Source organism: Sminthopsis crassicaudata, chromosome 6 (genome assembly GCF_048593235.1).
Source record: "Sminthopsis crassicaudata isolate SCR6 chromosome 6, ASM4859323v1, whole genome shotgun sequence".
Lineage (NCBI taxonomy): Eukaryota > Metazoa > Chordata > Mammalia > Dasyuromorphia > Dasyuridae > Sminthopsis > Sminthopsis crassicaudata.
In genome coordinates, this window is record NC_133622.1 from 140,457,700 (window position 1) to 140,472,491 (window position 14,792).

Below are 14,792 nucleotides of genomic sequence, written 5' to 3' on the forward strand. Positions count from 1 at the left end.
CCTCCACGCCGCCATCTTGGCCGGAAGTCCTAACTCCCAATGCTGAAAAATTACCCCTGCATATATCTTGTAAATAAAAGGCTATAATAAAAAGGATATTCACAATTTGATTTTCCTCTTCTCTTTTTCTAATGAAGTTTACTAAAGGTGCATCTATTTTGATGGTTTTTCATAAAAACTACTCTTAGTTTTATTTATTAATTTAATAGTTTTTTTTTAACTTCCAATTTTATTAATTTCTCTTTTTAATTTTAGAATTTCAAATTTAGTATTTGACTGGGGTTTTTTAATTTGCTCTTTTTTTAGATTTTTATCCCAATTGCTCTTCTCTTTCTCTATTTTATTCAAGTAAGCCTGTAAAAATATAATCTTTTCCTTTTGCTCTTCTCTTTCTCTATTTTATTCAAGTAAGCCTGTAAAAATATAATCTTTTCCTTATTACTGCTTTGGCTGCATCCCACAAATTTCAGTATGCTGTCTCATTGTTGTCAATCTCTTGGGTGAAATTATTAATTGTGTCTATGATTTGCTATTTTATCCATTCATTCTTTTTTTTTTTCCCTGAGGCTGGCGTTAAGTGATTTGCCCAAGGTCATACAGCTAGGAAGTGTTAAGTGTCTGAGATCAGATTTGAACTCAGGTCCTCCTGACTTCAGGGCAGGTGCTCTATCCACTGTGCCACCTACCTGCCCCCCTCAACCATGCATTCTTTAGGATGAGATTATTTAGTTTCCAATTACTTTTTGATCTATTTACATGTAGCTTTTCGTTGAATGTAGTTTTTGTTGCATCATGGTCTGAAAATAATGCATTACTATTTCTTCCTTTCTGTATTTAGTTTTGAGGTCTCTATGTCCTAATATATGGTCAATTTTTGTATAGGTTCCATGAACTGATGAGAAGAAAGTGTGCTGCTTTCTGTCTCCAGTCAGTTTTCTCCAAAGATCCATCATACCTAACTTTTCTAGTGTTCTATTTATCTCTTTAAGGTTGAGATCTTCCAATATTACAGTTTTGCTGTCTATTTCTTCTTGCAACTCTCTTAATTTCTTCTTTAGGGATTTAGATGCTATTCCACTTGGTGCATATATGTTTAGTATTGATATTGCTTCATTGTTTATGCTACCTTTTAGCAAGATATAATTTCCTTTCTTATCTCTTTTAATTAGATCAAGTTTTGCTTTTGCTTGATCTGAGATCAGGATGGCTACCCCTGCTTTTTTTACTTCACCTGAAGTATAATAAATTCTGTTCCAGCCTTTTACCTTTATTCTATATGTATCTGCTTCAAATGTGTTTCCTGTAAACAACATATTGTAGGGTTCTGACTTGTGATCCAGTCTGCTATCCGCCTCCACTTAATGGGAGAGTTCATCCCATTCACATTTACAGTTAAAATTACTAATTCTGTATTTCCTACCATCATATTATCCCCAGATTATGCTTTTCTTTTCTTTCCCCCCTTACCCTCTCCCCTGTTAAAGTTATGTGCACCACTTGCCTAACACAGCTCCCACCCACTTTGAGTCCCTTCCCCTTTCTCATACCTTTCCCTTATTACTTTTTTTTCTTTTCCCTTTTCCTCTCCCCCCTTTTTAATGAGGTGAGAGAAGTTTCTCTGTACACCAAATATATCTAATATTTTCTCTTTGAGCCACATCTGATGAGAGTAAGTTTCATACAATATTCCTCTCCTTCCATAAATTCCCTCAGATATGATATGTTTCTTTTGCCTCATCATGGGATGTAATTTCCTTCTTTTTATCTCTTCTTTCCTTTTTCTGATACAATCCCCTTTCTACTTCTCGTTACCTTTTTTGTATTATAATAGTAAATTCAAACTTTGCACATGCTCTTTATTTATGCCCGTTATAGAAACACAGTTCTCAAGAGTACTTTTTATCTTTTTTGCTTTTCTTGAGTCCTATATTTGGAGATCAAATTTTTTGTTTAGCTCTGGTTTTTTCATTAGGAATAAGTAAAATTCACCTGTTTCATTGAATATCCATCTTCTTCCCTGGAAGAAAATGCTCAGATTATCTAGGTAGTTTATTCTTGGCTGCATTCCATGTTCTTTTGCCTTTCGGAATATCAGGTTCCGGGCCCTTTAATGTGTAAGCAGCTAGATCCTAAGTGATCCTTATTGTGGCTGCTTGGTATTTGAATTGTTTTTTCTGGATCTTGTAATATTTTTTCCTTAGTCTGATAGTTCTGAAATTTAGCCATAGTATTTCTTGGAGTTTTTATTTTGGAGACTCTTTCAGAAGGTGTTTGATGAATTCTTTCAATGCCTATTTTACCTTCTGATCCTATTAAATCTGAGCAGTTATCTTTGATAATTTCATGTAAAATAGTGTCTAGGCCCCCTTTTTCATCATAATTTTCAGGAGGTCCAATAATCTTCAGATTATCTCTCTTATTTCTATTTTTCAGATCTGTTGTTTTTCCAAATAGATATTTAATATTTTCTTTCTATCTTTCTTTTTTGGTTTTGTTTTGCTTCACTGATTCTTGATGTTTCAATGAATCATTCATTTCTATTTGTTCAGTTATGATTTTTAATGAGTTATTTTCACTAACTTTTTTACTTCTTTTTGTATATGTCCAGTTGAGTTTTTAAATGAGTTGTTTTGCTCTATGGAATTTTTTTTTTAACTGAGTGATATTTTCTTTGTACAATTCACAAATCCTACTTTCACAAATTCTGTTTCCTTGGGAGTTCTTTACCTTTTCCAATTCACATTTGAGGAAGTTATTTTCTTTTTCCACTTTATCAAATTTTTCTTTTAATGAGTTATATGCCTTTTCCATACTCTCTTGCAGAACTTTTCTTTCCTTTCCCCATTTTTCTTCTAGCTCTTTTTTAACATCTTTTATAATTTCTTCTAGAAGAGCCTTGTTTAAAGGTTATATCCCCCTTTGGGATTTTGTCTGGAGAATGTCTGCTGTTAGTCTCCTCGAGGTTGGAAACCTGCTCTCTTTCTGTATAGAAGGTACCTATAGTTAGTGTTCGCTTGGCTTTTTTACTCATTTCTTTAAAAATCTCTTGGGGTCTGCCTTCAGGGCAAGGAGGTTAACAGCTTCCTCTACAGAACGGAGATAGATGGACAGTAGCTGTCCTGCAAATGGGCTGAGCTGTGGAAGTGCCACTGCCAGAAGTTTGACTGTTCTGAGCAAAGCTTCAGGCTGCAGAATGTGGCTGCACAGCTGTGCTATGATCTGTGATGAGTCACTTCTGGTGCTGGGTTGGTTTGACCAGGTACTATTAACCTCTGGGGTTTTGGGGTACACACTACCTTTTGCATTTTTGTAACTTCTCTGCTGGTCTACTGCTTTGCAAGCAAATTAGAGCAGCCAATACTGTAGTAGAGTCCTCCCTCTCCACCCGCAGACTGCACCCATCCCCAGTGCATTCAGTGTGCTAGCCTCTGTGTTCTGCCTTCATGCATGTGCTGGCCTCCTCCTGCCCATCAGGACAAACCTTTACTGGGGATCTTCCAGATTATCTTTGTCTGGTAAATTTGTTGTACTCCCAATATTCATGGATTCTGCCAATCAAGCACTATTTCTGATACTGAATTTGGTAATAAGTAGTGAGGGTAGCAGGGGAACTTAGAATGAAGCATGTGTCCTTCTCCACCATCTTGGCTCTGCCCCCCAACTCAAATATATTATTGTCTCTTTCTAATAAATAAGTTGTTCAAAGAATATAAACAAAATGATATATAGAGATAACTGCCATTGATCTAGAGAAACTCTGAAGACTCTTCAAAATATAAAGCCATGATGCTATGATTATATGAATAGAATTAAGCAACTTTTAAGTTTTCTTTTAATACAAAAAAAAATGGCAAAAGATAATAATTGGCAGTGTTGCACAGTCCTGCTAGTGTAATGTTGCATATTTGTGAATTGTTCAAACAAGAAATGTCACTGGGCTGTTTGGTTTGTAACCTTTGACACAGTAATAACACTATAATCCAGAGATTCTCAAACTACAGCCCATGGGCCAGATATGGCCTGATGAGGATGTTTATGCGGCTTGCCAGGTTATGGTAAATGGGCTGAGGGGTAGAGACAGAGTGTGAGGTTTTATTTTTACTATAGTCTGGCCCTCCAATAGTCTGAGGGACAGTGAACTGGCCCCCTATTTTAAAAGTTTGAGGACCACTGCTATAAACCATTCATTCTCAGGTCAAAAACTATTCCAAATTCACAGAACAGCAGGTTTTTGTTTGTTTTTTTTCTGGTAACTAAAAACTAAATAGAAAGTAGATTCTCATTGACAATGAAAAGGCTGAACAAATCATGAAACATCACTATAGTACATTGTTATTTCATATTAAGAAAGGACAAAGATGAGCCATTCAGAAAACCTTGGAAAGACTTGCCTGAGTAGCTTCATCATGAGGAATTCAGACTAGGAAAATAACATTCACTGGATGATCAAGCTGGAAAAAAAATAGTAGGAGAGTACAGCTGAACTCAGACCAGACTCATTGGCCCATGGTTCTTGAGAACACATGTTGAAATACATCTTCTTCAAAGAGAAATGTTGCATGTTATATTTAATGAGATCACTGTTTTCCTCGGTTTTGTTTGACTTTTTTCACTGGGTAGATGATATGAATAAGGATGTAGCAATCCAAAGCATGTGAGGAAATAGCTGGTGCAAAAAATAAAAGGCATCAAGAGTTTTAAATAATATAATTATCATTAAATCAAAAGATCATTGAGTTATTCTTGAAGAATCCTGATATAGGAGAAAAGATATGGATTGTAAGCTCACATCTCATACTAATTTACCTAAGTAATCTAGAGTAAGTCACTTGGTGGCTAGAGAATTTCAATTTTTCTTACCTGCAAAAGGAGAGATTAGAATTTTAAGATGCTATTGCCTATTCTAGTTTTAATGATAAGCATCTGAGTTTTGATTCTATCAATACCAAACCAATTACAGAATACTGGATTGGACCTTTTTGGCAATTGTATTAACTTTTGCTGGCCTCTTGGCTATCATTGAGTTACTATTTCAGAGAACGATGATAATTTGCCTTGTATTGTCATTAAATCAGAATGTTCTTTTTCATGTCACATTCCCCCCCCCCCAGGAGTGATAAATACTGACCTCAGCTTCATTTATGTAGTGAGAGAAAAATCAAGAACTAAAATCATTCAATGATTTAATTTTACAGTCTTTTATTGGTGCTTTGAAAATGACTTCACACTGTTTTTAGTCACAGCAGTAGCTCATTACTTCAAACTAGAAGCAGCTTTAAGTAGTTTAAATGTGTGTTTTCTTATCGCAAGATCCAGAAGTGATAGTTATTTATTCATTATTTGGTGTTATATAACTACTAAAATATCACCTTAAAGTAAATTTCCTTCACTGAAGTTTTTAACTATCTGCTTGTTATGTTATAAAAATAGCACCTGCTAGAATTATGGTTGATGTACCTAGAGATCTGAAGGGACACACACTGAGAAATAAGATGATTACTTCAGGGAGCATCATCAGGGTCTTTAATCTTTAATGGATCTCTCAAAGGATATCAGAGGTTTAAAGAATAAAACTAGGGTAAGGTAAATTTTTCCTTTTAGACAATGTTCACAGCTACAAAAGTACTGATAATCTAAAATTTGCATGGTCTTAGACTTTTAACAATAAATGCAATACATCTCTTCTTGATGCAGAAATGACGCAAGAATAGGTAATGCTATACTGTGGTCATCAGCAGATATTCTCAAATCATTTCAGTGTTAACAATGAATAGAATCACATGGAAAATTATTTTTCTAAGTGGAAATGCTTTTTACCATTCCAACACCATTAATGATGTTGTCAATAAGTGGATCCATCAGAGTAGGAGATTATTAGCAGCTATATCTATAAAATAGGGGTTTGCGATTTTATGTTCACAAATAATATATAATTTGGCCAAGCCTTGTGGGACTGGATTCATAATTAAATATGCAAACTTCATAGGTGGTTATTTTTGAAATGCCTCTGGAACATTTTTTTTAATTTGGTACAGAAAGTTATTTTCCAAGATAACTAACTTTATTTCCTTAAGTTGAGCTGCTATAAATCAAATTGTTGGTCATGCTACTAACAGAGACCTTTTTCCTTTCAATTTCTCAGAGAGCTGACATAGGAATTTCTGCATTAACCATAACACCAGATCGTGAAAATGTGGTAGACTTTACAACACGTTACATGGACTACTCTGTGGGTGTGCTGCTGCGCAGGGCTGAAAAGACAGTAGATATGTTTGCCTGCCTTGCCCCATTTGACTTCTCTTTGTGGGCTTGCATTGCTGGTACTGTACTCCTCGTGGGATTGCTGGTTTATCTCTTAAATTGGCTTAACCCTCCACGTCTACAAATGGGATCAATGACTTCTACCACACTCTACAATTCAATGTGGTTTGTGTATGGATCCTTTGTTCAGCAAGGTAAGGAAAAAAATAAACATTGCCAACAACAACAACAACAACAACAACAACAAAAACACTAAAATAAGTTCCCATATTCACAAATATTCATGGAAATGCAGGAAAAAAATGTCTCAGCATTTCTTATATATTCCCATACTTTAGGTATACTATAGTTAATTATCTTTTGAAAATATGTTCAATTTCATTTCTAAAAAAATTTGGTCAGAATTGAAATCTGTATTACAAATCAGATTTCCATCTGAAAGTTTTGAGTATTTGTTAAGTTGGTATTCTGAAGTGATTAATTATATGCAGATAAATTATTTGTTGTTTTTTTTTGTTTTATTATTTTTAAATTTAAGCACAGGAAAAAATCTGATTCTTCTTTATTTCTTTTCAAAGCTTTTATTTATTAGCCAAATACTAGGTATATAAATATTTGATTATGTCAAAATTACTCTAAAATCATATACATCATTTTAAGTCTAATGATTAATGTTAATTATCAATATAGTTATATTTTGTGACATTTACTTAAAATTTGCATTACATTTTTCAATTTTTAAACTACTATTTGATATCTTGACTAGTCTTACGAATTATTTCATTCAATAGCAATTGATAATCATTAATACTTTATTTCTATTATGGTTACTTTAAACTCAGCAAATAACTTTGTATTTACTTTGATGGTAACTACATGGCAGTATGAATAGAATATCAGATTTGGAGAGAGGAAGACTAATCTTCCTGAATTCAAATCTGGCCTGAAATATGTATTAGCTGTGTGACCCTGGATAAGTCACTTAACCCTATTTGCCTCATTTTCCTTACCTGTAAAATAAGCTAGACATGAAAATGGCAATGCCATTCCAGTATCTTTGCCAAGAAGACCCAAAATAGGGATCTTTAATATTCAACAATATTCAATATTCAACAAAGTATTGAATATTACTAAAAGGACTGAACACCAACAATTTACTTTGTTTATTTAATATTTAACTAACCTGTATTTATATTGTTTTTCCCATTAAACTATAAGTTCCTTCTGGGAAAAGACCACATCATTTCATTTTGTATTTTTAAGGTCTAACACAGTGCTTCATACATGGTAGGTTTTTAATAAATTTTGTTAAACTGAATTGATTGGATTGGATTGAAATGCACTAATATGTACCAATGCCTACCATGTATAAACTATCATACTAGGTGCTAGAAATACAAAGATAGATATAAAAATAATCTGCCTTCATAGGAATTTTATTCTACTTATGAGCTTGCATTTTACCAATAGCTCATGCATTTGGGGTACCTTTCCTGAACAGGCTTCATCAGAGTTTTGTCTTGTTTTTTGCTTTTTTATGCTTTAGTATTTTTCATTTTCAATATAATCTTAACCTTTTTTATGAAGCAAAGTACATTATCATTCATTGGTAATAGATTCTAATCCGATACCAAAGCAACATAGATAAATTTCCTAATTTAAGTAGTTTTATGCATTGGTAGATGCAAATACATGTGTTTAATGAGTTACAATTACTATTTATTCCCACAATTTTCTGCTCTTCTAATTGTGTTCAAATCAATAAAGTTGAATCAGTGAATTAAGAATTACTACTTAATTCTGTTAATCTAAGCAATAGAATAAATTTACTGATTATCATGAAAGAGCAAATGAAGACACTTACAATATATGATCATTGTCAAATATCTATTTTTAAAATTTTACCCAACTATAGATGTCATAGCATTGCATTATGAATTCCCACAATTGAGAATCTGTTATAAAGTTCTGTATAAGAAGATAGGGATTTGCCTGTTGAGACCCATATTCCAAATGATGGACCTTTGGATATAGTTTCAACTCCTGCCTTCCATGGACATACTGGCAAACAAGACATGCATAACTGTCCACTTGAAGCATGAAAACCAATAGAAATTCAAATGAAAAAGGAGTGGTAATATGATTTAAAAGATGTTGATGTTAAAAGTTAGAAATATTAAGGCTTATATTTCACAAAGGCCTCACAGGTTTGTTTGTTCATTTTAAGTATCATAAATGTAAAACCTATTCATTAGATGTCTGAATATACCTCTCTACTTCAACATCTATAATGATTAGCTTCCAACAAGCTATAAAACCTATTGATTAATCAGGAATTTTTGAAAAGTATATTACAGCTGCCACTGACAGTGATGATAAAATTACTTTTTAAACATCACTATGTTTTTCCTTGCTCATTATGAGTTCAAGAAGTGATTTTAAAGTTTAATTTTAAAATATATGTATTTCCATATAAAAATTGTATACACACACACACACACACACACACACACACACACACACACATATATATATATATATATATATATATATATATATATATATATATATGTATATATATATATATATATATATATATATATATTCTGAGAGTTTAAGTTTTAATTTTTAAAAATTAATACAAGATTCACAAATACTATGAAAAACAAATCCCATTAGTTACAAATTGTATGATCAAGCAATAGAACTGTAATGTGCTATGATTTTCAATAGAATTGTGTGTGTGTGTGTGTGTCTGTGTGTGTTAAGGAAAGTACAGCTGTTATTTCAGAATTGCAGGCTTTGTTAAACAGCTATAGCAGATTGAGTAGGGATAACAGGCATTTCATGTGATATTAAAGAGATCTTGAAAAGGGAGTCTAGGGACAGATGAGAAGCAGAAAAATGTTAAATATATGTGAGTTGCTTTCTAAGCCTGATTTTGTTTTTAACTGTAAGTTTTGGAGTGTTCCCTGTTAAACAGTTCAGGGAACCCAACTGTGTAACAGCAGACATCTGTCTAATTATAACATTGAAGCTTGTGAATTAGGTTGTTAAATGCATGAATGAAAGAGCAGTTTTGCACCAATTTTACTGTCATTTTCCTGGTTTCTCTTATCACACCTATATATACTTCCTTGAAGTATTTCCTTCATATTTATTAGAAAAATATAATATAATCTGAGAAGAGTCCACATCCATTAATAAAACCATTCTGATTTTATCCTGAGCCACTCACAGATAATCTTTCTGACTAGTTTACAACTATTTATATCTAAGTGCTGTTTGTTGTGATTTTTTTCTCTTTGTAAAGTGGAAACTCATAGTCCAAGTTAAAATACTTACATCTGGGATAGCATCTATTGTAAATGCATAATAATATGGAGTAATTGGAGTTGGGAAGAGATCACAGGGAATGACTAATAAGGATTATAATCAGAGAGAGCAGGCAAGCCATAGGCAAATGAAAATAAATTTAAATGTTTCTGGAGTCAGAAACAAATATGGGGGAAGGAGGGAGGAAGGAAATTGCCTGTGATATAATCTGAAAGATGTTTCTGAGGAATAGAAAAAGGACCTCAAAGACTGTAAAGAAAGCTGAATTTTCAGAATGATAAAATCTAAGAATTCATATGTCAGGTAGCCAGTTGGCTTAGATTGTGCAATTGATTTTAAAGAAAAAAACTTCTTCCTCTTTATCAGATGAATTACATTGGCATTACAAGAGTTATTATTTTCTCTATCACCTTTAAAGAGAAGGAATTTAGACTTTCTCCTTTATGGATTCAGAGACTTAAAGAAGACATATTAACAAAAGCTCTTTAGTGCTCCAATTTGAAGGAAAACTTAATTCAGCAGAAGGAAAACATTCATTTTAATAAAGGAGATGTCAACATATATGAAGTTTCCACATGATCTAACCATAGAAATTCAAAGGATTCATACCCCTAATGCAGATGCCAAAGAGATTCATTTATAATGTTATTCAATATTTCACATTCAATTTGACCCTTAACAAAAAAACTTATTAGGTGAACCTCTATTGTTTACTGTCCCTAGTGAATAGAGAGAAAATGAGAGTAATTCTTGGTGATAGGTTAGCAAGTTAAACGAAGATGGGTAACTTTCCTTTTGTATTTTCATCAGCTGCTTACTCAGAAATTGCCTCAATAGCTCTTGTTTATTTCAGAACAATATCTCTGTTGCCATTAATCATGAAGGGCATGTCATAACCCACGTAACACTCGGCACTATTCATACTGTCACAGCCATTTAAGGATTTCCCCGAACTGATTGGCAGTTTTTAAAAATCATCAAAATTATCATGTGCTCAAAGAAAGAGTTCCCTGATGTTCTGTCCACATAAATATAGGCATTGTAGTTTAAGTGGATAATTCAATAAGAGTAGATAATGTATTCTATGGATATTTTCACTACGGATATTTTCAGTGCATATAAAGCAGACAGGAAGAGTCCTGCTTTGATATATTGACTGGAAATGTACTCTGTGCTCCTAAAGAGGCTTAATGATATAGTAATGCCTTTTCTGAATTGCTAAATCTTTCCTATGTGGTACTTATAAATTGAAGTGGATAAAGTCTCTCCTGGAAAAACCTGGCCTTCAAGGAGTTAATATTAAACATGAAAAAAGAAGTGAAGTACATATCAAGTTACTACCTCTGAACCTCAGCTGATATAAACAAGATTGTCTTGGTTCCTTCAGAAGCAGTCCTGAATATAATCCATATTTACAAATGAGGTTTTCATATTTATCGGGGAGAAAAAATGTTTCCTAAAAGACATTTGATGAAGGGCAATGCTTGATATAGTCAGAGTTGAATTTTTTATTGTTCCCCAAATGTGCTTTAAGAAAATATTTTTTTAAAAAAATGTGAATCTAAATGATAAAAAAGCATGTCCCACAGTTCCTGTAAAATAGTACTGTTTGTCACACAAGCTATACTCATGGTGTTTATTCCAGGAAATTTATCTCAGTTTTCCAATGACTCCAATAATAAGAAAGGGGGTAGGAAATTTTCAGAGTTAAGTTCATTCCTAACATAATGCAAATGTGAACTTATTTAAATTTTTGGGCTCATTGGTAGACACCATGTATTCAGGATCTAACAATAAGAAAGTCAAGTACTTTTAAAATATCTGAACTTAGATCCACATTTTTTTCTGTACTACTAAATATATAATAAGAGAAAACAAGAGACATTCCTAATAATTTATAGGTTTCAAAGGGCTTAAGAAATTATTTAAATAACAGAGAAAATTGAATGAACCACCCATATGAATTGAATGAACAAAATAAAAAGGAAAGAAAATAAAGAAAATTATTCCTGATATTTAAACCACAGATGATGAATTCTGCTAATCCTTGAGGCTTTTTAAATTATGGGAATCTCACTAATATATCTTGATTGCCATAACTTAGAGGTTGAGGCTACCCAACAACAAAGTTATTTAGGTACAACAAAGAAATTAACTCCTTTTTTTAATGGGGCTACCCTTACCAAATTTTAGTATTCCAATCCCAGTAGCTATTATAAATATATAAAAATATTCCTTATTGGTGCTCCAAATCATAATTGATCAGAGAAATGCAAATTAAGACAACTCTGAGATGTTACTACACACTTCTCAGATTGGTAAGATGACAGGAAAAGATAATGACAAATGTTGGAGGGGATGTGGGAAAACTGGGACACTGATATATTTGTATCCAACAATTCTGGAGAGCAATTTGGAACTATGCTCAAAAATTATCAGACTTTGCCCTTGATTCATCAGTGTTTCTACTCAGCTTATATCCAAAAGATATTTTAAAGAAGGGTCAGCCCTTTTTGTAGTGCCTAGAAACTGGAAATTGAATGGATGCTCATCAATTGGAGAATGGCTGAGTAAATTGTGGTATATGAATGTTATGGAATATTATTGTTCTATAAGAAATGACTAGCAGGATGACTTTAGAGAGGGTTGGAGAAACTTACATGAATTGATGCTAATTGAAATAAGTAGAACCAGGAGATCACTATACACGGCAACAAGATTATCTGATGACCAACTCTGATGAATGTGGCTCTCTTCAATAATGAGATGATTCAAACCAGTTCTAGTTGTTCAGTAATGAAGAGAATCAGCTACACCCAGAAAGAGAACTATGGGAAATGAGTGTGGACCACAACATAGCATTTCTACCTTTTCTGTTATTGTGTGCTTGTATGTTTGTTTTCCTTCTCAGGTTTTTTCTTTTTCTTTCTTTCTAGATCCAATTTTTCTTGTGTAGCAAGATAACTGTATAATATGTATTCTTATATTGGATTTAACATATATTTTAACATATTTTATATGTATCAGACTTCCTGCCATCTAGGTTACGAGGTGGGGGGAAGGAGGGGAAAAGTTGGAACAAAAGGTTTTGCAAGGTTCGGTGTTGAAAATTTCCCCATGCATATGCTTTATAAATAAAAAGCTACAATAAAAATAATGTTCCTTATTGGGTGCTATTACTACTGATATATGAGTTATTTATGACATGAAGTGCCCAAACTCCATGTTGTATTGTTTGAAATTTTTTTTTTAGGATGTACTTTAAGCAATTTTTTCTTTGTTCTTTTCTATTTTTAGTCACCGCACTTCAATATGCTGTATATACAACATCTGCTTAGATAGTTGTGATGAGCAATTTAAAGAGTACATTGTGGGGCAGAGCCAAGATGGTGGAGAGGACACATGGGTAGTCTTTCTGTGCTTTCCTTTACCCTCAAACTATTTTTTATGAAAATCAGCTTCAGAATTAGCGCTTAATTGTCAAAACCCACAAATATTTGTAGTACAACACATTACCAACAGAAAATAATCTCGAAATTCTCCAGAAAAGGTCTTTTTTTTTTTGCTCACTCGCAGGGATGGAATGGAGCTAAGCCAGGGGCAGACTCAGGCAGGTAAGCAGTGAGAGCATGGGAAACAGCTCACCTTGAGTAAACCAAAGTGGGGGGTGGTTTCCACCAGCTGAAAATTTGGACAGAGAACTTTACCACAATGTCAGCAACTCTGCCTTGGGAGCCAGCCAGTAGAACAGCTGAGAAGCTATAAATACAAAGGGTAAAGATTTTAACCCCAAAATGCTAGAGTCTCTCAAAACCAGCACTGGGAGGGACTCAGCATGATTTCAGCTGATAACCATTAATCCCAGCACAGCTGCTGATCACAGTGCGGAGGCTGATATCAGCATAGCCCACTGCTGCTTCACTGATACTTCCTGTAGTCTGTTGAGGAAGCTAAGTAACCCCACATTGCCCAAAATGCAGACTCCAACATTTTGTTGTTGTTTTTGTTAAAATGAGTAAAAAGGCAAAGCAGGCTCTAATTATAGATTTTATATCTATATCTATATAGATATAGATATAAAATCTATAATTACGTAATTATATAAGAGAGAGAGAGAGAGAGAGAGAGAGAGAGAGAGAGAGAGAGAGAGAGAGAGAAAGAGACCAGATAGGAAAATGTTTAGAGAGCATTGTCAAGGTTATGAAAAACCAAGGATTGATTATAATTTTGGAGGAGATTACTGAACTTTTAAAAACTTAAAAATTGTGCAGGTCATATGTCCTTGTTTTTCTCTGGAAGAAGAATTGGATCTAGATGAATGGGAATTAGTAGGAAAGCAACTAAGTGAACACTACAATTCCAAACCAAACTCAATTTCCAAAGATATACTTCATACCTACAATTTATCCAAATGGCTATAAAAATTGTTATTCTAAAGGAGCAAAATGGGGAGGTGTCAACTAAACTAGGTGAAAAGGATGAATCAGATAACAATGAAGTTAATTACAATTCTGAGCAACAGGAGCATCTCCCATTTCCTCCCTCAATTAACCCTTCAGGGATAGAGCAAGGAGGAGGAGGGGAAGAGGCAGAAATACAAACAGAATATACTGTGAAGCAGCCTATGACAAGATTAGAAAAAGCATTGGTTAAAGCTAAGAGAGAAGGACAGGATTTTATACTTTTATTTTTACTTATTTTTTATTTATTATTATTTATTTTATTATTTACTTTATTTTATACTTTTTATTTTATATTTTAAGTGATTTATACATGCATATCCTGTGTTTGAAGATATTGACTCTGTAGGTCAAAAAAGGAGAAGATATGCACCTTTAGATTTGAATAAAATTAAAGATTTGAAAAAAGGTTGTACCCTTATGTTAAATATATGTTATATACAGACTATTACTAGATGGTTTGTCTTATGAAGTCCTAACCATGAATGATTGGAAATCCATAGCAAGGACATGTCTAGAATCTGGACAAAATTTATTATGGCTTGCAGAGTTTCATGAATTATGTAAAATTCAAGTCGGATGCAATTTGGAAAGAGGAGTTAACACACAATTCACTTTTGAGCACTTAGCTGGTGAAGATCGGTATGAAGAGAAGTCAGAACAGATTAAATATCCTGTGACAGTGTATGAGCAAATTTCTAAGGCTGCAATAAAAAGCTTGGGATGTCCTCCCTG

General features: G+C 33.3%; 1 protein-coding gene across 4 annotated transcripts in view; it reads left to right on the forward strand.

Moving 5' to 3' along the window:
* GRID2 (glutamate ionotropic receptor delta type subunit 2) overlaps positions 1 to 14,792 on the forward strand; it is a 1,921,766-nt gene that overhangs the window by 1,482,982 nt on the left and 423,992 nt on the right. For all 4 annotated transcript variants that reach the window (XM_074276291.1, XM_074276292.1, XM_074276293.1 and 1 more), the window contains one exon: positions 6,143 to 6,455. In XM_074276291.1, coding sequence (XP_074132392.1) covers positions 6,143 to 6,455 — 313 coding nt within the window. The remainder of the gene's footprint in view (positions 1 to 6,142; positions 6,456 to 14,792) is intronic.